The 24,827-nt window shown below is 45.9% G+C and overlaps 1 protein-coding gene across 3 annotated transcripts in view; it reads left to right on the top strand.

Moving 5' to 3' along the window:
• The window catches only part of CLIC5 (chloride intracellular channel 5), a 162,931-nt gene that overhangs the window by 99,803 nt on the left and 38,301 nt on the right, over window positions 1-24,827 (top strand). For all 3 annotated transcript variants that reach the window (XM_045498440.1, XM_045498441.1, XM_045498442.1), the window contains 2 exons: window positions 13,266-13,375; window positions 17,108-17,233. In XM_045498440.1, the coding sequence (XP_045354396.1) occupies window positions 13,266-13,375; window positions 17,108-17,233 (236 nt within the window). The remainder of the gene's footprint in view (window positions 1-13,265; window positions 13,376-17,107; window positions 17,234-24,827) is intronic.

Below are 24,827 nucleotides of genomic sequence, written 5' to 3'. Positions count from 1 at the left end.
GTAAACCTACTTTGCTGACCTATTATAACATACGAATTTTGAAAAAAAAAAATTCCACAGGGTCCCAGATTTAGGTGAACCTATGTAATAAATTTCATGACTCAGATTTGCTGTTAGTGGCATAAGCTTTTAATCTGCCATATTTGGGAGGTTAGGGTGGATGAGAGTTATTGAGCCCAACTGAGAGGCGGGATGACAGATTTTCTGATATCTCTAAAGTCTTCCCAGACCCGCTTGTGATAATCAAGATGCGGTATTGAAAACTCCACATTCAGACAGCCAAAGCAGAGGGCAGGACGAATAGTATCGGAGGGACGGTCGTCGCTGTCACAGGAACCCAAGCGCCAACTGTTGTGGAAGAAGCCCAACTCAATGTCAGGATATCCTGGTTTGGTATAAAGGTTATAGGAGTTGCAGGTTCATTTCATGAATGTAGGGGAAATGGATCCTTGGTCAAAAGCTGGAAGCAGTTTCTCTAGCATCTTAAATAATAAATAAAAGTATGTCGAGGGAGGAAAGCAAAATTTTGACAGTGGCCTAATTGAGTGGAAAGCATGCTTCCTCCATTAGGACTGGTATACTCTGGGGTAGGCTTAAGCAAGAAGGCATCTTCTTCAAATTAAACCCATGTGGGAAGGAGTTCTGTTTATTTGAGGCTGTAGATTTGTATCGCTCTTTGGTTTCCTGGGCTTTGGTACATTTCTGACATGGAAGAATTCCAGTTTTTGGCTTGCCCGACTCAAGCATTGGGGTTCAAGCTTAGACAAGGCTGAAGAACACAGCACGATGATCCTGTAAATATTTAGGGCAGAGGTTCCCGGATAACGAGAGGACGCACAGGCTTCCACTGGGCTTCAACAGAAAATCACCAGCAATCTGCCACAACCTGACCCTCACCTTCATCCATCCACCTCCCTTGAGTTCTTGTCTTTGGCACCTGAATGACCTGAAAACAGTTGTGTTGAAGAATGTAGCTCTGCAGAGGAACTCAGTGACCTTATAGAGAATAGACATGCCTGTGCCTATGATCGTACCTACAGCTAACCAAACATACATCGCTTTCCCTGTCTCCCTCATGGTCAGTGGGAGACTGTCCTCATTTAGGGACACTTTTCCAGCCAGTGGACAGCGATCATGGTTCTTCCTGTGTTTTCTTTCTCTACTGAACGTATTGCTTCACACACAAAACCCTGAACACCAACGTAATGCTGAATTGTTGTGCCATCAAAGAGAGGTCTCCTGACTCTGTACCAGGGCATAGCATTTCACAAACAGGGATGTTTAATTAGCTCTTCCTAAATGTTTGTCTTCTGTGGTCATAATGACTATAGCTGTAAATTTATAAAGCAGATGTCATGGGTTTTATACGTACTACCACTCCGTTGTATAACAACCTTGCAACGTAAATATTTCTACCCCCAATTTGCAGATGAAGAACCTGAGGTTAAGGGTGTATGTGTTATCTGCTGGCTAACATACCACTCCAAAACTTAGTGGCTGTAAGCGATCAAAACATTAATTTTGTCCGTGAACTTGGCAGTTCGGCCAGGGGGTGGTAGGGATAACACGTTTTACTGCACTAGGTGTCATTTGGGACAGCTCGAAGGCCGGGGGCTGGAATCATCTGAAGTCTCGCTCATTTGTGCATCTGATGGGTGGTGCTACCTGTCAGCCGAGGACTTAGCTGGAACACTGCACAAAGCCTCCTCCTGTGCTCTGGCCTTCCTCATGACAAGGGTTCCCAGGACAGGCATCCCAAAGGAGAGAGGGAGTGCTGGGAACAATCTGTATCACCTTGTATGACCTGGTCTCGAGAAGTCATACAATTTGACGTTGTACAATTCATCTAGGCAGCCATAAAGGCCCACCCGATTTCAAGAAGAAGGCAAATATAGACTCCACCTCTGGAGAATATTTGGAACTAGAAATACTGCTGTAGCCACTTTGGGAAATAAAACCTGTCACGTACAGCTGCTTGATATCACGGCTGGAATTTGAACTCACGTCTGCCTGGCTCTACACCATGGCCTTTCTACTGTACTACGGAACTGTGTGAAGTCAAGGACGCAAGCTTGCCTCTAGTGTAATGGCATTTAGTTGTTAAATATTATACCCGGGGCTATTAGATCAGACAGAGCCTAACTTAGAGGCAGAGGTTTGGATGTGGGGCCCCCCCCCCAAAACTTGGCGCAGGTTTGTGATAGGAGCACCGTTCTGTCTCCTGAAGCCCAATACAGTAACTTGGACGATGTACTAAGACCACCAAATTTATATTTCTTGAGCACCTTTTGGGTTCCCAGGGCTTCATAAATTTAACTGAATGAATGAATGAAACAAATCGCCAAGTCCCATTCATGCTAGTGAAAATTTATCAACTATCTTATTAGAAAGGGAGATCATTTGGTATTAAAAATATGAATAACAAAGAATACTACCTGACTTTTACTAATAAAATTACAAAAACCCCTCAGGTATCTAAAAACTGGAAAACTTCAACTGTAAGGAGGCAAATTCTAGATAGCATAGGGGGTGGAGCTCACAAAGAAGAATGCAGCCAAGTGGGCCCTATAGCCTTTCAACATTTTCTCTTTTCTTCTTTCTTTCTTTGCATTTCTTTTTGCTTCTTGTGTTTTTTTTTTTTTTTTTTCTTTTAAGCTCACAGGGCAAATGGCGTGTTTATAGGTCAGAGAGCCAGAGCACTGCTGACTTAGGGAGGATAATCATGTTCTTGGGAGTAGAGGAATTCTCGAGGGCGTCACCCCTAAGAGCTGTTAGCTGAGAGGGCAAAGGTCAGGAAGAGGAGGTTGTCAGCCAGGGAGCAGGAGGGTCAAATGCAGAACCGACAGCAACAGCACCACATTAAGCCACGTTCGAGGCCTTCTGAGCCTGGGGCCTCGTGCACGGGAAGCCTGTCCGTGAAGCCAGCCCAGCAGGCCGGGGGGCACCCAGTGACAGGGAGGCTGCGCCATCTTGACTTTTAAGAAGCAGGGATAAGCAAAAATTCTAACTACAAGAGAAAAGTCAAGTAGGAGTAAGTTACAAAGAAAAGAAAAGACAACAAAAACAAAAATGCATTGCTTAGGCCCCGAAAGTGATCGAGAGAGAATCATTTTAAAAGAGGGCGTGAAGTGGAAGCAGGACAGGCAAGAAGTTTAAAGGAGACCCATTCGTTTATCCAAACAGCATGGACATGAGAGAATAGACATAAAAAGCCACGTAGGAGTGGGAAGAAGGGGCCGAGAGGAGAGGCACTGGTGTTGGGTTGGAAAAGGCAGCTCTTTCCCAGAGAGTATGTGGAAGAACCCCAAGGTGTGTATAGACTCAGTGCAGGTTGACATAAAGCCCAAGGAAAGCTCAAGGACACTCCCAAGAGGCCGCGAGCACAGCAACAGTATGCAACACAAAAAGTTGCAGGCGTCTTTGGGCCTGAAGCCACTAACAGACCAGACCAATTACTCAGGGTCACGGGCACCATCGGCCCCTGCTCTCTTAGACACTTAACAGAGCAGCCTTCTGGTATTGCACCCACAAGGGCCTTTGGGAGGGGATATTTACATAGCCATATTGAGTTGTTTTATAAAACCATCTGGCGAGCTAAGGTGTTGGTGACAGACGTTGGATTGATGTCTCAGGTAATAATTTTGCAGTTGCCTGGTGTGGTGGTTAATTTTGGGTGTCAATATTTCGTCCAACATTATTCTAGATATTTCTGTGCTGCAGGTGTATTTGGGATGAGACTAACATTTAAATTAGTGGACTTGGAGTAAAACAGATTACTTTCTACAGTGTGTGGGACTCATCCAGTTAGTTAAAGGCCATAATAGAAAGACTGACCCCCTCTGAGGAAGAGGGAATTCTGCCAGCAGACTGCCTTTGGACTGAACCTGCAACTCTTCCCTGAGTCTCCAATCTGATGACCTACTCCATGAGGTTATGGACTCACTGAGCCTCTACAACCATGTGAGCCAGTCCCTTAAAATAAATATCTCTGTCTCTATCTCTGTCTCTGTCTCTGTCTCTATCTTGATATCTCTATATATCTATCTGTCTACACCCATACACACACACACACACACACATACATCCTGTAGGCTCTATCTAGGCAATCCTGACTCATACACTTGGAATTCTTCAGGTTACCTGCATAGTGCTGGTTCAGCCTTTCTAATCCACTTTACATAAATGCTGACAGTGTCTGAAGCCTCAAATGTGTACTTGTTACCTCTGTGTTTACCGAATGAAAAATGCCCGAGTGACCCCAGGGAGTGAGGCCCTAAGTGTCTGCTGAGAAAAGGGATGTTGTTTCTTCAAGGGCAGAACTCTCTGTGTTCAAGTGGACCACAAACCACCAAGTCCCATCCCTGCTAGCAGCGGGCTTACTAATTATTACACACCATTTGGTATTTAAAAAATAGTCCTAATAAGGAATACTACCTGACCTACACTAATAAGGAAAAAGTGGGCAGCTCCAAATATTGTCATTATAAAGAAAAATTCTTTCTCTTTCATGTAATGTGAATCCATTTAGTGCTCTATAGATGAGTCATTTTGTATTCAAAGAAAGTTCTCTTCCTGTGGCCTTTGTCACCTTGACACTCTTTCCCATAAGATAACAATCAGCCTAGCATAGCAGAAAGCTATAAAACAGAAATCAGGAATTATTCCTGATCCTGTCATGGGACCAGACTGTGCAACCATAGGCAAGTTGTTTAACCTTTCTGGACCTGTTTCCTGACCAGGAAGAAAGAGCTAGACCATATCGTCCCTGAGATCAGTTCTGGCTCTATCATTGTAGAATTTTTTATCTCTAAACTTGAGAAACTTGCCTGATTATTTGAGTCTCTGAGGACAGTTTTTATGGGCTAAAGCAATAAAAAATTGAAATGTGCCGTCAGTTAACTTTCTGCAGAAAATGGAGGTTTCTGTCTTCTAGTATTTCTATACTACTTTTTATTTTTAATGAAAGTATTTTTTTTAATGTGTATTTATTTATTTTGAGAGAGAGAGAGAGAGCAGGGGAGGGGCAGAGAGAGAGGGAGAGAGAGAATCCCCGGTGGGCATCGTGCTATCAGCGTGGAACCCGACGTGGGGCTCAGTCTCAGGAGCTGTGAGATCGTGACCCGAACTGAAATCAAGAGTCGGGCACTTCCTCGACTGAGTCACCCAGGCCCCCCAACCTTGTTGGGTTTTAAATGAATCAAAGAGCCTAAAAATCTTGCATTTTGAAGTATCAGACATTTAAGCATCTGTAGGAGGCTGGGCCCAGTCAGGAGAGAGAAACCACGGAGTAGTTGAAACAGGGGAAGGTTCACAAAAAGTATTAACCGTGATAAGAGAGTAAGCATAACATACATGAGAATTCTGGAGCTGAAGGAGAATAGCCAAGGAAGGGGTTCAGATCTCAGTGGAGAAGTTACAATCAGCCCAGCAAAATGCATAGAAGCTCACTGGTTTGGCCAGGCCAGAACCGGTCTGGAGTTGCTTGGGCAAGCAACCGGCCACTGTCCAGAGCTCGAGTGGCAGCATGTGGTCAGCAGTGGTGTCACAGGCGTCAGCGGGAACCAGGCATTAGCGGGGGTAGGAAGCCTTCTGGCTATGTAAGCCTCACATCTCTGTGAGAGGCTCAGTGAGTCCATTTCCTACGGGACACATTCGGAGCTGAGAGACAATAAACTGATCAATGCTACAGGGTCTGTCAAGCTTAAATGTCATTTATCCATTTCCTGCCACTCCTTCTTGGAAACTCTGAAAAATCATTCCCTCTTTTGGACCTTGGTGCCCTCACGTGACTTTTGGACAATCACCAGCTGCTTCTTTGTCTGGAGACAAAGCTCTATGTACCTGGTCTGTCCGTGGTGGGGGTGGTCTTAAATCAGCAATTCTCAAATGTTGTTGGTGGCCTCTTGGGGTCGTTGAGGCTCTTTCGGGGATTCTGGGACGTCACAACTATTTTCAAAGTAACAGAATTTCTCCCTGAGGTTGAAATTTCATGAGTAAAAGCTACTAGTGCTTGAGCAAAAATCAAGGCAGGGGTACAAACAGTGTTAGGAGTCACGTGGGTGCAGAAAAAAAAAAGAGTCTCATTTATGAATGTCCTTGATGAAGCGGTAAAAAGTATATAACGTAATAAAGTCTCAACCCTTGGGTACATGTCTTTTAAACGTTCTGGCTGATGAAATGGGAAATGCACATAAAGCCGTTGGGCTGCGTTCCGAAGCACAACGGTCCTCTAAGGAATAGCACTTTTGTGATTGAGTTGTGAACCGAACCAGCCGCTTCTCTCACGGAACAGAGATTTTACTCGAAAGAGCAAGTGGCGGACAAACTGGCTCCTCAGGCTTGGTGTTTCCCAGACGTTCTCTGGAAAATCAATGAAATGAGCCTGTCATTTCGAGGATAACAATTGACAGTATTTCTTGCCAGTGATAAAACACAAGCTTTCGAGAGAACAGTAGACTACTGGAAAGCAGATAACCTGCTACCACGCACTTGACCAATGAGCTCTTAAACTTCTCTTAAACTTCTCCAATGAGCTCAGTGGTGATATTACTGAATGAAATATTTTGACATTGTGTGATGAAACGTATCAGCATTTGGAAGATCTGCATAACTCGGTGAAATGCTGTTTTCCAAATGACGAATTTGTGATGTTAAAAAATCATTCACGGGTGAAAGATCCATTCATAGTGGGAGACAGATGAATGGGGTTTAGTGGAACAGAAGAACTTCATTGATAGGGTTTCAAATTCCGCCTATCAACTCGGTTTTAAGAGACTATCACTCGAGTTTCGGTATGGCATTAAAGAAAAATGCCCACAATTATCTGAAAAAGCTATTAGATTACTCCTCCTGTCTCCAACTACATATCTGAGTGAGGCCAGATTTTCGTTTTATACTTCAACCAAAAACAAAAGATTGCAGAAGCCAGCTTCTATTAAGTCAGACATGAAAGATTTTGCAAAAATATAAAACAATGCTGCTCTTCTCACTCAATTTCTTTTCTTAAAAAATACTTCCTTTATATTAAAATATGTTATTTATTTTAACATACAGTATGTTTCTTATTATTACTGTTATGTTTAATCAATAAGTATTTAAAATATTTTTTAGCTTTCATTTATAATACAGTAAATACAAAAGCTCTTTGGGATTCTCAACAATCTTTAAAAGCATCTAGGAGTTCTGAGATCATTGGGGCACCTGGGTGGCTCAGTTGGTTAAGCATTTGACTTCGGCTCAGGTCATGGTCTAAAGACTCGTGAGTTCGAGCCCTGCGTGGGGCTCTGTGCTGACAGCTCGGAACCTGGAGCTTGCTTCGGATTCTCTGTCTCCCTCTCTCTCTGCCCCTCCCCCACTCACCCTCTGTCTCTCTCAAAAATATAGAAGTATTTAAAAAATTATTTTAAAAAGAGTTCTGAGACCCCAATGTTTGAGAATTGCCATCTTCAATAAATCTCCACTAGTCACTTGAATTTATAAAACTATAGGAATTTGTGAGTGCGACGGTGAAGGCGGAGAGGAAGGTGGCTGCATTACTCAAGGTCACACAGCAAATTAGAGGCAGAGATGGGTTTAGAACAATGATCTCCTGCTCTAGTGTGTTATACAGCCCGAACTTATTTCTCAGGACACTCTTCAGAGTTCCAACATCAGAATTTTGAGCTACTCAAGCCACAAAAAGGGAGTAGTACCACCCTCCCCTCAACATGCAGCCACTTCTTGTTGCTGAGGACAAAGTGAATAAAACATGGCCCATGTTTTGGGAGGACCCAACCTCACCATTTACAGGGAGAGACTGTATGAAAGGCAATGTCTCATAGTGTATAATATGACTTACCTGGCACATAACATAATGCATATTCATGCAACCTACATAATTACATTATATGGTTATTATCTTATGTGATATTATGTATTATGTAAGTTCTATTATATATAGCATATAATATAGTAGAGTATAACTTATAGTAAATACATTTACTATATCTAGGAAATAGGAAGTACTTTGGGGTCATAGTTGGCTGGTGATTTTGTGCATGTGCACTAGGCTCGTGGCAAAGCAGAATTGTGAGGGGTGCCTGGGTGGCTCAGTCGGTTAGGTGTCCGACTTAGGCTCAGGTCATGATCTCACAGTTTGTGAATTCGAGCCCCGTGTTGGCCTCTGTACTGACAGCTCAGAACCTGGAGCCTGCTCCGGATTCTGTGTCTCCCTCTCTCTCTGTCTCTCTCAAAAATCAATGATACATTTAAAAAAAATTCAAAGCAGAATTGTGAACTTGGGAAGATTGCCGTCAGTGGTACCCTGTTCTCCTGACACTTTCTGGCTTGCACTGGTTTCCTAGGCTTTTATAACAAATTACCGTAAACTGGGTGGCTTTTCACACACAGAAAATCTTCTGGAGGCTAGAGGTTTGAAATCGAGGTGTCAGCAAGGTCACATGCTCTCCAAAGGCTCTAGGGAAGGATTCTCTTCCTGATCTCTTCTAGCTTCTGGTGTTTCTGGCAATCCTTGGTTGTTTCTTGGCTTGTAGATGAGGGACTCCAATTTCTACCTCTGTCTTCACATGAACTCTTCCCTTACATATCTTGTGGCCAAACTGTTCTCTTCTTATAAGGACATAAGTCATATTTAGAGCCCGCCCTAATCCAATATGACCTCATCTTAGCTTAATTTCCTCTTGTAGAGACCCTATCTCCAAATAAGGTCACACTTACAAGTTTTGGAAGGACACAGGTTCAGTGTGTGGGGGGGAGGGGGGAGGCATTATTTAACTTACTACACTGCTTTTGTGCCTGTCCTCTGCCCTCATTGTTCAGAACCTCTTTGGGCCATCCATCACATTTTCTCTCACACTTTTCAGGGCCTGGAGTCCCATTGAGTTTCACCTGGCTGTTCCCTGTTTGTGTTTTGCGTGGTTGCCACAAGTTCCCTTCATTGAACCCATGAGTTTAACCATGGTTTATCTGGGCCCCGTAACTGGTGAGCTGCCAAGGAGGAAAGAGAGAAGCTGAACACCTCAGTAGGAAAACAGAAACAACAACAATAACAACAACAAAGACGAATACCCGGATTGAAACACGGGCTAAAAACTTGCATAGACATTTCTCCAAAGGAGATCCAGATAGCCAACTGGTATATGAAAAAATCTCAGTGTCACTCATCATCAGGGAAATGTAAATCAAACTCACAGCAAGATATCCCCTCACATCAGTCAGGATGGCTATCATCAAAAAAACCCACTGACCCAACCAGCATTGCGGAAGATGCGGAGAAATCGGGACATAAGCGTGCTGTTGGTGGGAGTGCATTTGGAGAAGCCACAGTAGAAACCAGTATGGGGTTCCTCCAAAAACTAAAAATAGAACTGCCTATGATCCAGCAGTCTCCCTTCTGGATATTTATCCAGAAGAATTGAAACCGGGATCTTGAAGAGATAGTAGAACACCTTTGTCTTCAGGGCAGCACTGTTCACAACACGCAAGAGGTGGAAAGAGTCTAAATGCCCGCGGACGGATGAATGCCTAAAGAAACTGTGAAGTCTATTCTAAGAGGCCTTGAAATAGAAGGAAGTTCAGAAAACTTGACACCAGGGAGGAATCTCAAGGACATAAGGCTAAGCGAGTTAAGTCAATCACAGAAAAGCACATACTGCATGATTTCGTTCCTGTGAGGTCACGAAAATGGTAAACATCATCAAATCAAAGCAAGGAGTCGCGGTTGTCAGGGCCCGGGGTGGGGGAGAGGGAGACGAGGAGGTGCTATTCAACGGGAATAAAGTTTCAGGTGAGCAAGATCAATGAGCTCTGGAACTCTGCTGTGCAACGACGTGCCTGTAGTCCACAGTAATGTATTGTCCACTGGATGTCTTAGGGGCTAGATCTCGTGTTCGGTGTTCTTCCCACAAGAAAGGAGAAGAAAAGAGAGGAAAAAAAAAGAAAACGAAAGAGGAAGCTGAGAATCCTCCCATGTTGTGTTTATTGCTCCTTTGGCAGTTTTCATTTACCGGGCCCAGTATCATCGTTTAGGACAATAGTGAAAATGGGGGGATCTGCGAAGGCCAGGACCCTGTGCACCCTCCAGCACAGCTGCGTGCACGCGGACTGAAGGGTGGGGTGCGTGTGTACAGCCTGAGCACTGTCACCTGCAGCTCTGTGACCTGGGGCCACCCTGTTAACCTTGTCTGGGTCTTCAGACTGGACCACAGGCATGGCGGCAGGAGCCCTGCATCTGGAGCCAGATGGCCTGGGTTCAATCCAGGGACCCTTAGGCCAGTTATTTCCTCTCTCTGTGCCTCAGTTTCCACATCTTGCAAAAGGGTGATAATATCCCCCTACATAGGCTTCTCATGAGAAATAAGTGAATTCATATTTATGTGAAGCATTTCGAATAGTGCCCGACAACGCAGACATCAGTTGTTACCATTACATGAGTTTTCTGTCCAGCCAATAAGAATTCCAATATTTTACTGGTTCCTCCTTCAATTCCCTGTCATTGCCCCTCCCCACTCCCACCAGAGCTAAAACAGGTGACAGTATATGGATATGACTTTTGGTTTTGTTTTTTAATTCTTGTCACTTATAGTGTAACCGGCCCTAGGGAACAGTTCCTTTGTCAGGATGTCTTAAAGGACCAGGAACCAAGTACCTGTTGAGTGAGTGCTTCCTGGGAAGGTCTTAGGGGGCTGACATCATAAACGCAAGTTAGCAAACCAAGCTGTTATTGAATTCACCGTTGCCTGTCGGAGTGTGGCTTTATCGGTAACTTTAGCTCTGTGGGTAGGTGTGGCGCCCACGCTGTGCCCTCCCACCTTTCAGATTTTGAATAACGGAGCCCATGGTGTCTCAGCTGCTCGGAGTGGGTCCGTTTCCAGCACCAAGGAAAAGTGAGAACTGAATAGGGATGGGGCTTTTGGTGTCGTTAAGAGAGAGGTAAAATAACTGTAATTTCATAGCAATTACCTACAACCAACACCGTCAAAGGCGCCAGTTTTCCGCGATAAACCTGAGCCTCTGCTGGGAGCAGTTTGCGAGGCAGAAATAAGCACACAATTAGGCTCTCATGTATGAAAGACGGCGTCACCCCCTCCCCACCCAAATGCCACAGCTGAACAGACCTCAAAGGGGAAAATTCGCGTTGCATTTTGGGAGTGCATTTTTTTTCTCCTTCCCTTAGAAAAAAGTCTTCATAAGCCCCCATCCCGGGACCTTTGGATTGTTTGCAGCTTTGCCGGGAAGCCCGGGGGCCTTCACTCCCCTGGCCCTCCCTGTCCTTGGAGGAAGGCACTCCAGCCACCTCTTGGGGCCGTGGTTTCCAAGGCAGCTGCTAGCAAACTGGAGTGAGTGAGTGATTCCCCCTCTAGGCACCATGTCAGGGGCCCATAAACCACTCGGTGGAAACAAATCACACAGGGATCGGTTCCCCGACCTTTTCGTTTGTTCATGGATGTGCTGAAAATGAATTCCTTATAAAATTCACGTCTCTGTAGCCCGCTCAGAAATAAAGCGAAACTTGCCTTTCAGTTGATTAAAAAACAAAAACAAAAAAGCCATGCTATTTTGAGGAAGGTACTGAGAAAGGGAGATCTAGTGAGCAGAATTATGCAAACACTCAGTAATGCTGTTATTATCATTATACAGTAAAACCTTGGTTTGCGAGCCTAATTCGTTCCAGAAACACCCTTGTATATCAAAGCAAATTTCCCCGTAAGAAATAATGGAAACTCAGATGATTGGTTCCACAACCCAAAAATATTCGTATAAAAACGATTACGATACTGTAATATAATACAAAATAATAAAGAAAATACCAAATATAAAGAAAAATAAACAAATTGACCTGCGCTTTCCTTTGAAAACCTTCCTGGCAGGTGTGAGGGAGATAAGAGAGAGGAGGGTTACTGTGTAGGACGCCTTTCACTATCACTAATGGAATCACTGCTATCTATTGACTCAATGGAATCTTCTTCTGCATGGGGGCCACTGTATACGCTCACTGGGATGTAGACTACAACACAGTATTAGTAAACACTTGTCATATACTGTATTTAACGTAACTGGCAATCAGGCAGCAGAGGAAAGCGGCTATATCCGCAGGCAGCCTGACCTACAATGAAGCAAAACATTCCTGAGCTTCCTCTTGTGTAGAAACGCAAAGAACCGTGCATAGGTGCTTTGAAGTGACAAAACATACACTAGTGCCAGTTGGGGGCATCTTCCGACGTTCTGAAACATCACTGATTTTCTGCCACACGCTGGCCTGAGACTGAGCATCCGGCATGGGAGCCAATCACCCACAATCCTGCAACGAGAGAAAGAGACAGAGAGAACCATGGGCTCAGTTGTGATCATGTGACGTTTAGCATCACGTACCACTCGTATGGCAAGACATCACTCATTTATCAAGTTAAAATGTATTAGAAATGTTTGCTCGTCTTGCAGAACATACTCACAGAACAGGTTACTTGCCATCCAAGGTTTTACTGTATATGTGTTCCTGCCTTATCCACCAGCCAACTCCACAGAAGGCCATAAGCTCCTTGACCAAATGCATTTTTTAATCTCCCGTGTAATTTTCTCCAGTGCCTTGCACATAATCGAGAGCCAGTATACAGTTATTGAGTAAAAGAATAGTTTAACAAGTGAATGGCTTCTTGACACTGAGGTAAAGAACCAGTACTAAGGGGGCTATTGATTAAAATCTTGAGTCTGCTGTCTGGATATAAAGAGACGGGTTAAAGTCTGAGGTATTTGTACTCATGACATACCATGGAGCAACGACCAAAGGATAGAACAGAGTAAACCAGGGAGGAACATAGTTGGGTTCGGTATAGCCAAAGAAAAGTATTTCTAATTGTTAGAAGTACCCTCAGAATGGACTGCTTTGAGAGATATAAATTGTTGGTGAGTGGAGATATTCAAACATGAACTAGATGATGACTTGGGGGGACAGAAGTTGGTGGTCTAACATCATTTATATTAGACTCTGTGATGTTGAAGGTCTCCCTTTACCCTGAGATGGTTCTATGGTTTCAGAAATTTATGAGTACATACTTGCCATACTGGGCGCTCAAATTCAGTTCAGTCCGTATTGATTGAGTCCTTACCGTGTGCCAGGCATTGCCCTGCAAAGATATTAGGAAGACAACAGTAAGATAGGGCAACTGCCCTTTGAAGTTAGACTGGTCATGGCTTTAGTAAGTTCTCTGTATATTCCTTCTTGCTAACACGTACATGCCGATTCAAGACTCTGGTTCTCTTCTTTCTAGGCCGGAATCGATGGGGAAAGCATTGGCAACTGTCCCTTCTCTCAGCGTCTCTTTATGATCCTGTGGCTGAAAGGAGTTGTGTTCAACGTCACCACCGTGGATCTGAAAAGGTAAAAAATGCTGTATTAATGAGGGGTACCTTTGGCTGCAGGACCAGAGATCTTTCTCTGAGTGGGGGGGGGGGGGAGGGCACAGCTTGCCCATGGCTCCCAGCAGCCTCCTGCTCACACCTCATTGGCCAGACCGTGTCTCAGGACCCTCCCCCACTTACAGGAGAGACACCCGGGACTGAACATTTCTCTGCCCAAATTAACAAGATTTGAGTAGCAAGAAGGAAGGAATGGATATTGGATGTGCAACTGTGAGTGGCAGAGATGGACACGCGTATCTAAAAATCCAGGAGTCAACCATTCCAGCAGTGTTAGTGCCCCATCCTGGGGGACCCTAGTGGGACTTCAGGTGTAAGAGGCTGAATTTCCAGGGGGTGTTGGGATCTGACCATTCCCTCCGCTTTGTCCCCAGTTTTAGAATTCCTTAGTGTGAGCCTTCTGGACCATAGGGTGGGACGGAGAGTCACTCGTGCAGTTTTAATGGTTGTTAAAAATACCAGGCATCATTCACTATCTGGAGCCACACGCATTTCAGTCTTACATCCTGTTTCCTGTCTTCCGCCTGTCCTATCAGTGAGCTCAAGGCTCACTCTCTGAGCGTTTATCATCTACCTCTACCTTCTTCCCTGGCCAGTTTAGCATATTCTCCATGTTGCCTTTGTGTAAATTATCCTATACCCAGAACCCTACCATCTAGAAGTATCTAGAGATATTTCCATTTGCATTTTCTATTATCACTTTAAAATTGAGGGGAGCCTGGGCGGCTTAGTCGCTTGAGCATCCAACTTCGGCTCAGGTTTGTGAGATCGAGCCCCATGTCAGGCTGTGTGCTGACAGCGTGGAGCCTGCTTCATATTCTCTCTCTCTCTCTCTCTCTCTCTCTCTCTCTCTGTCTCCCTCCTTGTCTCAGGCCCTCCCCTGCTCAAGCACTCTCTCTTTCTCTCAAAAATAAACGAACATTAAAAGATAAATAAATAAATAAAATCTATGTGTCAAAAATTGTTATCTGTCGTTCCTCCTTTGAGTTGGGCTCCCCTCCTGAATTCCTGGGTTCTTCCGTTGTCTAAGCACTGGAGAGTTTCCAGCTCCCTTCTTTTGCCACCTTCATTGTCAATCAGTTGCCAAAGGCAGGGCATTGTCCCTCTGTGCTGTTGCTCACCTTGGGGCCTTCTCGTCTGCTCCCAAAGCCCAAAGCAGTGGTTCAGGTCCCACCACTGCCAGCCCAACTGTTTCTTTGTTCTTCCAACTGGACCTCTTTTTTTCTGATCCATCCTTTATATTATCCGAATCTTATTCTTCCCCAAATAGTTCTTTAATCATGTGGCTCCCCCACTCAGAAAACCTTCTGATCCTTCCCATCGTCTGCGGAATAAATGTAGCTGCAGCTCTCTGTCTAATCTTCGGCCCTTCCCAATGTTTCCCGATGCTTCTCTCGGTGGCTTGTCCATCTCTGTCAGGTTGGACTGCCTTTTGCCCTGTCCCCTCTGGCCTCCAGCCCCTGGTTAGGATGTTTCCTCAGCCTCCTGGAGGCTCTCCCTCCTTCCTGAACGGACAGACTGGTGTTCAGCCCCCCTCCCCCGGATTATCATCTGCGAAAGTGCACTTGCAGGTTTGGCTGGGGATCAGAATGGGAAAGGAAGCCACCTCAAGCATTCCTCAGATGCTTATATTGCTGTCTCATATCTGTTATCTGACCCTGCCAACACCCACTGAGGTAGGCCAGGCAATATCAGAACTCCAGTCCAAAAGATACGGAAACTTTCTTACTGCAAAAAAAAAAAAAAAAAAGGAAAGAAACGAGACAAAGAAAGAAAACATATATATATATATATATAGCAAAGAGTTAAGGACCTTTTAAATGTATGATACAGTGAATATTAATTTCTTGTCCTGGCACCACCAGTTATCAGCTGAGTGACCTTGAACAAGGCCCTTCATTTCTCTGAGCTTCCGTTTCCTCATCTGTACAATAGGGATAAGAGCACTGCCTTGTATAGGGTAACTGTGAGGATGTAGTGAGGCAGGCCATGGAAAGCATTTACATCCACTATTGTGCCTGGCTCGTATCGGGAGCAACACCCACAGACTGTTCTTAGCATCATTCCTTCCCTTGTGGAACTGATGATGTAGTCAGAAAAAGAGGGCTGATCTATATTAAATAGGCCATAAATTAGACTTGGTGACATGGAATTAAATGCTAATGTCGAGGGTCATCCATAAATGCTGAAGAGGGTCAGCAAAGACAGAGGACCGTAACTGACCAGCAGGTCACTGGCCAAGTCCACCTGAACAGTGACAGCTATAGGCAGCACTCCTCAGCGATGCCAGACTCCAGAGGCCATCATTCTCTCGAGTCACAGGAAAAAAAAAAATAATTTCTGTGTCTTTAAAAAAATTTTTTTTAATGTTTATTTATTTTTGAGAGAGAGAGAGAGAGAGACAGAGCGTGAGCAGGGGAGGGGCAGAGAGAGAGGGAGACACAGAATCCGAAGCAGGCTCCAGGCTCTGCGCTGTCAGCACAGAGTCCGACGCGGGGCTCGAACTCACAAACCGCAAGATCATGACCTGAGCCAAGGTTGGACGCTCAACCCCCTGAGCCACCCAGGCTCCCCAGTTTCTGTATCCTTCAGCCACAGAGAGGTAGTGGCTGACAAATACAATGGGTATAGATTTCCCCTCCCAACTGAGGAACCCAAGCATTTTCTGCCTGTGTCAGCTCTGGAGAACAGGAGGAGCAGGTAAAGAATGTCCTCTCATTGTCCAGATGAGGGACACGCACCAAGTAAACAAAGGGACCAAGTAGATGAGATTTTAAAAATACTTCTGGTTGCAGCCGCCTTAAGGAGTTCCAAGTGTCACACAATGCAGCTGGAGAGGATGTGTGTTTGGGCAATGATATGGGAGTAGCACCCTAATTGAAATTCTTCCCGTCCCCTCCCAAACTGATTACGCCCGCCAGGAATTTGTTTCATTACAGACTCCTCTTCGCCCTTGTGTACTTCTGTTCTTCCCTCTCGCGTTTTCCACTCCCGACTCCCACAAGTGTTGTGTGCTCTGCGGGAGCATTTGGGGTGACTCGGATGTTCAGCCCTGCGCAGGGAAGTGTCTTTTGTTGTCCCTCCCCTCCCTTACTGTTTCCTTGCCTCATGCCCACCCCACCCACCGCCCCCTGCATCCACCGGTCCTCCTCCCTCACTTGCATTTCCGCCAGCTGGTGGAAGCATGGAAACACGCCCTTGGCACCATCAGGGCCCCTGGGCCAGCCCAAGGCCACTTTCTCTCCTGTGGCCCATACCCTTAACGGTGCAGAAGATCTTTCTTAGCATAAAAGTGTGATTGGATTCATTAATTTTTAAAGTGCTAAAGCTTGGGATTCTGTACAGTGCATTTTTGTTAAGCTGAGGGGTGAAGGAACTTTTGAAAGCAAAGCCCAGCCTCCGCCCTGGGTGTTAACATCTTGGCGCTCATTTAGACGGCCACCTGCCATTCCTTTCTGATTTTTCGGTAGGACTCTTGACTTACTCTCGTGACTTCCACCGGACATACTCGCTGTCACACCACATCCGTTCAGAACTGTCTCCACCCTCCCTTGCCCTACACCCCCCCACCACACGTCTGTTCTGCCCACAGAAAGGCTGGACGGCCCAGGGAGTGTCGTTGACAAGTCGCAGGTTGCCCCGAAGGTGAGGCGCCCTGATGTAAGCCACCTCCTGAATCTCGATCTCTCTGCAGAAAGCCAGCCGACCTGCACAACCTGGCCCCTGGCACGCATCCGCCCTTCCTGACTTTCAACGGGGACGTGAAGACGGACGTCAATAAGATTGAGGAATTCCTGGAGGAGACCTTGACTCCTGAAAAGTAATGAGCTGCTTATTTCCGAAGCTGATGACGGGCCGGGGTGGGTCCGTGTTGGAACTAGCAAAAGCACGGCGTTAGCTTTGAGGAGGCAGATGTTCAGCGGAGCCGCATCAATCCAGAGCCTAGGACCCTCTTTTCAACCCCAGAGGGCTACCAATCTCAAAACTGCTCCACAAAGTCCAACTCCAAGGGTGGATACCCCTGTGAACAGGATATGCCTCCTAAGGAGAGCGCCGGGAAGGGTGTCCCCCCTGTCGCCCTAAGTGAGTCCTCTCCAGTTGAAGGGTGTCCCTCTCCGTCCCCCTAAATGAGTCCTCTCCAGTTCACTTTGCCTGAAAGACCCCTAACCGAGGGCAAAGGCTCCCCCATTTTAGAACGAGAGCTGGGAGGCTGACAAAATGTGAATAAGCCAGGAGAGCGGTAACCCCGTGACTTGAAACCACACCCAAGTATGAATAGGAGTCACAAGCCTGACGAGGTCTGGTTGGAGCCCATATTCAAGGATTAAAAAAGACTGACTCCTCTTCTTTAATCTTTTTTTTTTTTTTTTTTTTTTTGAGAGGGAGAGAGAGAGAGTGAGGAAGGGGGGCAGAGAGAGAGAGAATCCCAAGTAAGCTGTATAGCTCTATGCTGTCAGCACATAGCCCGACGTGGCCTCGAACTCACAAACCATGAGATCACGACCTGAGCTGCAAGGCAAGAGTCAGATGCTTAACCCGCTAAGCCACCAGTGCCCCTAGACTGACCCCTGGTCTGAAGTGAGCCCCAGGGGACATGGCAAGGAGGAGATCAGAGGGCTGACTGTAGGCTTGGGTAGACAAGCTGTAAACGAGGAATAAAGGAAGGAAGGCGAATTCTGAAAATCGATGGAAACTAGACTTGTTGGCTATACTTCATTGTAATCAGGGATTCAAACAATCACACAGTTTTGTTTTAACTAGAAAAAGATTTCTATAGGCAAGGCACAGACTCCATCCTGTAGGACAGCCACTTAGAAGTTTGAAGCGAAAGTGGTTAGAGCCCATTTTCAGGCTTACGTCGGGGCTGGGGAGACAGGAGGGCAGAGGATGGAAAAGTTGGAGGTGGAGAACTCAGGAGGAGCTACTTGGTATCAGCCCATGGAAGACAGACCAGGTGGCTGAGCTAAGGCAGAGGCAGTGAACTGGGGACAGAGAGGTACGAAGGACCTCAGTATTTACTTAGCACATAAAATAACTGGGATTTGACCACTGGAAATCACCATCTTGCATTTATTTTAAATTTTTTTTTTTCTTTTTTCAACGTTTTTATTTATTTTTGGGACAGAGAGAGACAGAGCATGAACGGGGGAGGGGCAGAGAGAGAGGGAGACACAGAATCGGAAACAGGCTCCAGGCTCCGAGCCATCAGCCCAGAGCCTGACGCGGGGCTCGAACTCCCGGACCGCGAGATTGTGACCTGGCTGAAGTCGGACGCTTAACCGACTGCGCCACCCAGGCGCCCCATATTTATTTTAAAGTTGTTTTTATTTATCAATACTTGTATAGCCCTAACTGTGTGCCCTGCGAAATGGATGCTACAGTTGCCTCATTTTTTTAAGTGTATTTAGAGAAAGAGAGACAGAGACAGAGAGAGCTTTTGCACAAGCGAACGAGTGGGGGAGGGGCAGAGAGAGAGGGAGGGAGACAGTCCCAAGCAGGCTCTCTCACGACCCTGAGATCATGACCTGAGCTGGAATCAAGAGTTGGACACTTAACTGACTTGAACCACCCAGGCGCCCCACCAGTCGCCTCATTTTACATTTGGGGAAACTGAGGCATAGAAAGGTTGAGTAACTTGCCTAAGGTCACGCATCTAACAAGTCACTGTTAAATTAAAACTCCCAGTCACGCTCTGAATAAGCCTTAACATTTCTACATTCCTCCTAAAGGGTGTTCTTTGTCATTCACGTTGGGACAGTTGATTTTCACACTGAGAGCGGAAAGCTGCCTCAAGCCCATTGGAAGCAGCTCAGTGTAGACTTTGAATGAGCTCATTAATTAAATCAGCCATACCCCCCTTCTCAGGACACCAGCCAGCCACTTTGCTGAAAGGGTCCCGAGAGGGCTCAGGGGCCACCCCCCTCCCTCGGGCCTCCCATCTCCTCGCTGGTGCTGGTGTGAAATCCCACATGAGACAATACATGCTGTTTGCAATAACTAGACAGGGTTTAGACTTTGCATGGGAGACCCAGGAGGGGATGCCCAGGGCGAAGCTATTTTCTTTGGGAAGTGAGACCCACACTCAGGAGTGACCACTTGTGTCAAGGCCAGTGGGGAACGTGAGATGGAAGCGGTGGGGAGCAGCGGGTCCTACCGGGTCCTCGGCCAAGCCCGTGGGTGGAGGTATGCAGCCCTGGGCTGGGCCTGCGGGGAGCTGCGGCTTGCTCTCCTGGTTCAGTCGTGTGCTGTGACCCCCTCGGATGTTCCCTTTCGGTGTGAAAGGATGACCCGAGGGCCCCTCCTGCACTAGATGCTCACCTTAGCCAGGGTCCGTCTGCCTCAACCGGCTGCGCCTTTCTCCAGGCTGTTTCTCTTACTCAGGGGTCTCCTGTCTACATCCATAGTGGGACCAACGGGGCCGATAAGACCCCCGGAGTTACACTCTTCCAGTGCACGTGTACATTCTTCCACGGGAGGACCGTCATCAGATTCGTCATCGTTTCATCCTTCTAAAAAATTTCCATGATCCAACTAGAGCTAAGCGGGGTTGGACGCAGACGCTGCCTCCTCTCTTCCCTGTCCACCCCCATTACCTGTCCCGAGTTCTGCTTCCTCCATGCTCTTTTTGTGCGTCAGTGATGCAACAACCCACCACACCCAAGTAGCGGAAACTCAAAACTGCTACAATGCCTGTCTCCCGAACTCCACCAAGATGGAGGCCGTAGCGATGAGACCATCAACCCCTCCAGAGCCCCGAGGAGTGTCCTTTAGATGCCTTTCTATGGGTTAGACGGGGGCAGATGCCCCAGTTACCTTCCAGTAAATGCCACCTAGCCGGGACCTCGGCACCACAAAGGGAGACCTGCTATTCTACCCACAACAAGCCGCAAGCCCCTGCTGGCTTCCCGCTGCCTGGATCTGGGAAGCCCCAGGAGAAGTGCAGCCTGCCCCTCTGATTCTCTAGGGGGCAGCAAACCCCCCATAACTGTTCACTGAATGCCGCTCTGCCATGTGTTTTTCATCACACCACTGTTTGTAAAAGCTGCCAGAGAGCCAAGGCATTGTGGTAGCCTTTTTTCCCCTTAGCTTTATTTTTTAAAGGAAAAAACCGCATGCAAACACTCCAACCATTTTCTTTTTTTTTTTTAAATCATATTTGGTATTTGGTCCCACAAAGCATTTGGTGTCAAAAGGAATTCAGGAAGTCTCCAGTAGTTTCTAAATGAGACTCACTTCCATTTCTTCCCAAAGACCGGCCCAGTTAATGCTCAACAGGGAAGCCCCGGGATTAGCGTTGGCGATTGCTGTTGAGGCATGCTGGGCCTCACCTCTCACCTCTGTAGAATGCCCAGGGTTCAGAGGATCCAGAACTGAGAGGCAGGAGACCGACTCTAGCCACCTGTCTATAGGGCTTGTTTGTATGGCCTTGGTCAAGCCTGTCTCCCATTTTCTCACGAGGGGGTGAAACTACATAGTCTCAAAAATGCCTTTCAGCAGAAGCTCCGTGATCCCATGAGGGTCTCAAAGCGCTTTACCTGAGCTGGTTATTATTTAAAATAACCTCAGTGCATAGATGGCTGTGCTAAGAGGTCAGGAGGGGAAACAGATAAGGGAACATGGCACAGTATGTGGTCAGTCAACTAGCAAGAACGCGTTGGGTGTAAGCAGGATTTGGAACATTGCCAGAATTGGGAAACACTCCAAATTCATGAGTTTAAGAAGTGTTGAGGGATCTCTCACAATAGTGTAAAACAAGAGTGCTTTTTCTCAACCCTCTGGGAAGTAGAGAAGCAGCCTCAGTACCAACGACAGGATGGCACAGTGGCTGAGAGGATGGGCTTTGGGGTCAGAGGGACTTGCGTTCTAATCCACACCACTGGGTTGTGCCACACTGCAGTAACAGATTAGCCACAAAATCTCCGTGCAGTTTATTCCTCACTCCAGCAAAGTCCGAGGGGGCAGTATGGCCCCCTTCCATATTGTAGCCTTTGGAGTACGGGACCTCCAAGGCTCCTTCGCAGAGAAGTAAGAAGGTTCCTACCAAATGTTTTTTATTTTTTATTTTTTTTAACGTTTATTTATTTTTGAGACAGAGAGAGACGGAGCATGAATGGGAGAGGGTCAGAAAGAGAGAGGGAGACACAGAATCGCAAACAGGCTCCAGGCTCTGAGCTGTCAGCACAGAGCCCGACGTGGGGCTCGAACTCACAGACCGCAAGATCATGACCTGAGCCGAAGTCGGACGCTTAACCGACTGAGCCACCTAGGCACCCCCTACCAAATGTTTTTAAAAGCCATGGTCAGGGGCGCCTGGGTGGCGCAGTCGGTTAAGCGTCCGACTTCAGCCAGGTCACGATCTCGCGGTCCGTGAGTTTGAGCCCCGCGTCAGGCTCTGGGCTGATGGCTCAGAGCCTGGAGCCTGTTTCCGATTCTGTGTCTCCCTCTCTCTCTGCCCCTCCCCTGTTCATGCTCTGTCTCTTTCTGTCCCAAAAATAAATAAACGTTGGAAAAAAAAAAATTAAAAAAAAAAAAAAAAAAAAGCCATGGTCATGAGTGGTTACATCACTTACCCTCTCATCCTATTGGCAAGAATCCAGTCACATGGCCCCAATCTGCCTGAGAGGCAGAAGCTGGGAAATGCAGAGAAGCATGTGGACATTTAATCTTTCATTCTCAAATCTCTAAACTAATGATCGTAATGTTGATCTCATGGGGCTATCATCGAAGATAATACTTCTTAGCCTAGTGCCTGACATTGAGTAAGAGCTCATTAAATGGCCTCTTGAAGCATTAGAAAGAGAAGCCAGTCTCCCTTTTTGGTGACTGTTTTCCAGATGCAATCATAAGGACCTTTGTCTCAAAACCACAGATCCCAAGGGATGTCTTTTAATGACTAAGCCAGACCCTGTGTACCTCTAAAAATCATTTGCTTAATTAGCAGAGACAAGACAAGCCAGCACACAAAGACCAGAAGAATCAGAAGCATTAACCTGTTTCTCAAGTGAGGATTTGGTGAGGTGAGGAAGCAGAAATAAATGGAAAGGGAGAGAGGAGGTCCATCCCCTTTTCAGCTCATTAGAAAAAGGACGGTCAACACTCAACTGCCAGGAGAGACCCTAGAATCAGCTAAGGCCTCTTCATGAGGGCAGGAGAATTGTCTTTCTTTCTCCAGTGTATCCCCAACCCCAGGGACAGACAGGGCCTGCTGGATGCTTAATGCATGTTGGTTTTATTGTATGGGCCCCTTTTGCTCAGTGGCATGGTCGTCTCTGAAGTGAGATGTCAGTTGGGATCCTAAGCTAGTCATAGTGTGCATATATATATATATATATATATATATATATATAGCATATATATATATATATATATATATTTATAGCATATATATATATTTTTCCCACTAATATGTACAAAAACTTTTTTCTTATGAGAAGCCAACTGTTTTACATCCCAGAATGAAACTTAAGTGCTTGTCTGAGATGAATGCATTTAAAATACGATCTCTTAAAAATAGAATGGAGAGAAATTGTCATCAGTTAGAGCAGGGATCAGCAAACTTGTCTGTAAAAGGCTAGGTACTAAGTCTTTTTGGCTTTAGGGGCCATAGAGTCTGTGTCACAATCCTGCTGTTGTGGAGTGAAAACAGCCACTGACAACATGAACGGACGTGGCTATGTTCTGATAGAGCTTAGGAACGCTGAAATACTGTTTTTCATATTATTTTCACATGTCACAAAATACTGTCCTCCTTTTGATTTTTTTTTCAGTCACTTAAAAATGTTAAAAACTATCCTTAGCTCATGAGAGGTATATAAACAGATATTGGGCTGAGTTTGGCACATGGGCCGTAGTTTACTAACCCCGGGGTTAGAGCAATTCATCATCTCTGATTGTCATTAGACCACATCACAGCCTTCAAAGATGCTTCTATGAATGAAACACTAGTTCTTACTTAGCCTTTTAGAGAAACAGAATGTATTCTGTAGCCAGCCCACTTCTAGGCATATACAAAATATGGTATAAATATGGAGATGCAGTGAATGTATTTAACATCCTGGATAGTGGCCTTCCCAAGTCTGGTTACCGAAATCGGTGAGATTACTGTTTGGATACACATTTCTCACAAAGACAAACTTCAAATGGGACAGTAAGCTATGCAGTAAAATCTCAGTAAATCATAGTGCTTAGAAAACTGGACGGTATTACCACCATGGCCCTTTGTTATCTGTCTTAGATTTGGTTCTCTCTACCCATGTTGGGCCCACGCCGATTGTGAAGAAATGGTCACATTGTTTCAAGTCTGACCGACTGATGGCATAAAGCAAAGTGAAACAACAAATCCAAACACATAGTCCACTGAAAATGCATTTTCCAGGCCCTTCTCTCTTTACCTTATCAAGCAAAAACAAAGAGCCCTTGGTAGTTATTAATAATAAAGGCAATCAATTCTTTTTTTTTTTCTTTCAGGATCCCAAATAATGTTTTTTAAATATAATTTATTGTCACTTGGGCCAATATACAGTGTATATGGTGTGCTCTTGGTTTCGGGGTGGATTCCCGTGATTCATCGCTTACATACAACACCCAATAAGGCAATCAATTCTAAGAGCATGCCAGATTCCACACGCAAAGGCCAGAATAGGGAAGGTTGATCCTTAGTTCAGTATCTTGGATTACCTAGCATCTTGCAGGAAACCGTGTTGTGCCCGCAGTTATAGCAGATGAATCTGATAATTCCCGGTATACTCAAAAAGACATGTGTGCTGAACTTGTCCAGAGCGCCCTCTGCAGGTGAACAGAGAGATTTCATTCATGGTGCTCAGCCAGGCTGGAGGGAGGGCTTTGGGGCTTTAAGGGTAAACAGTAGAGTCCGCGAGAGGCCACAGGACAAGGGCCTGAAGAGCTGGGCTTCCAAAGTGAAACTGCCTGGGTTGGAGTCCCGGCTTTGCTACCTAGCCGTGTGACCTCAGACAAATTGCTTAACTTCTCTGGGCCTCATTTTTCTCATGTGGAAAATGAGCCCGATAATAGCAAAAGTTTTGTAAAGATAAATGACGAATACACATAAAGGGGCTAGAATAGTGCCTGGCACATAGCAGGCACTCAATACAGTGTAGCTTTTGCTGATATCAGAGAAGTGATGTGATTGAATATGAGGAACAGTGCTCCAGGGGCAGGCCAGATTCTCAGGGTCCCCCAACCATTTATTATCCATGGGTCCTTGTAATGGCCATTTTACCTCTCTGGTCTCTGGTTGCTTTCCCTGTAAAACGAGGACCATAATGCCTTCTGTATCTGCCTGATGGCAGAGGGCTGGACCCAGTGACCTTCTGAGGACTCTTCTGATAGCAATATCTGAGATTAAACAGCCGCCTAGCATGGCCCAAGAGTGGACGGTCTTACCTAATGGGCCA

Source organism: Leopardus geoffroyi, chromosome B2, assembly GCF_018350155.1.
Source record: "Leopardus geoffroyi isolate Oge1 chromosome B2, O.geoffroyi_Oge1_pat1.0, whole genome shotgun sequence".
NCBI classification, from domain to species: Eukaryota; Metazoa; Chordata; class Mammalia; order Carnivora; family Felidae; genus Leopardus; species Leopardus geoffroyi.
Note: the sequence above shows the minus strand (reverse complement) of the source record. Positions and strands in the feature narration are given on the sequence as shown.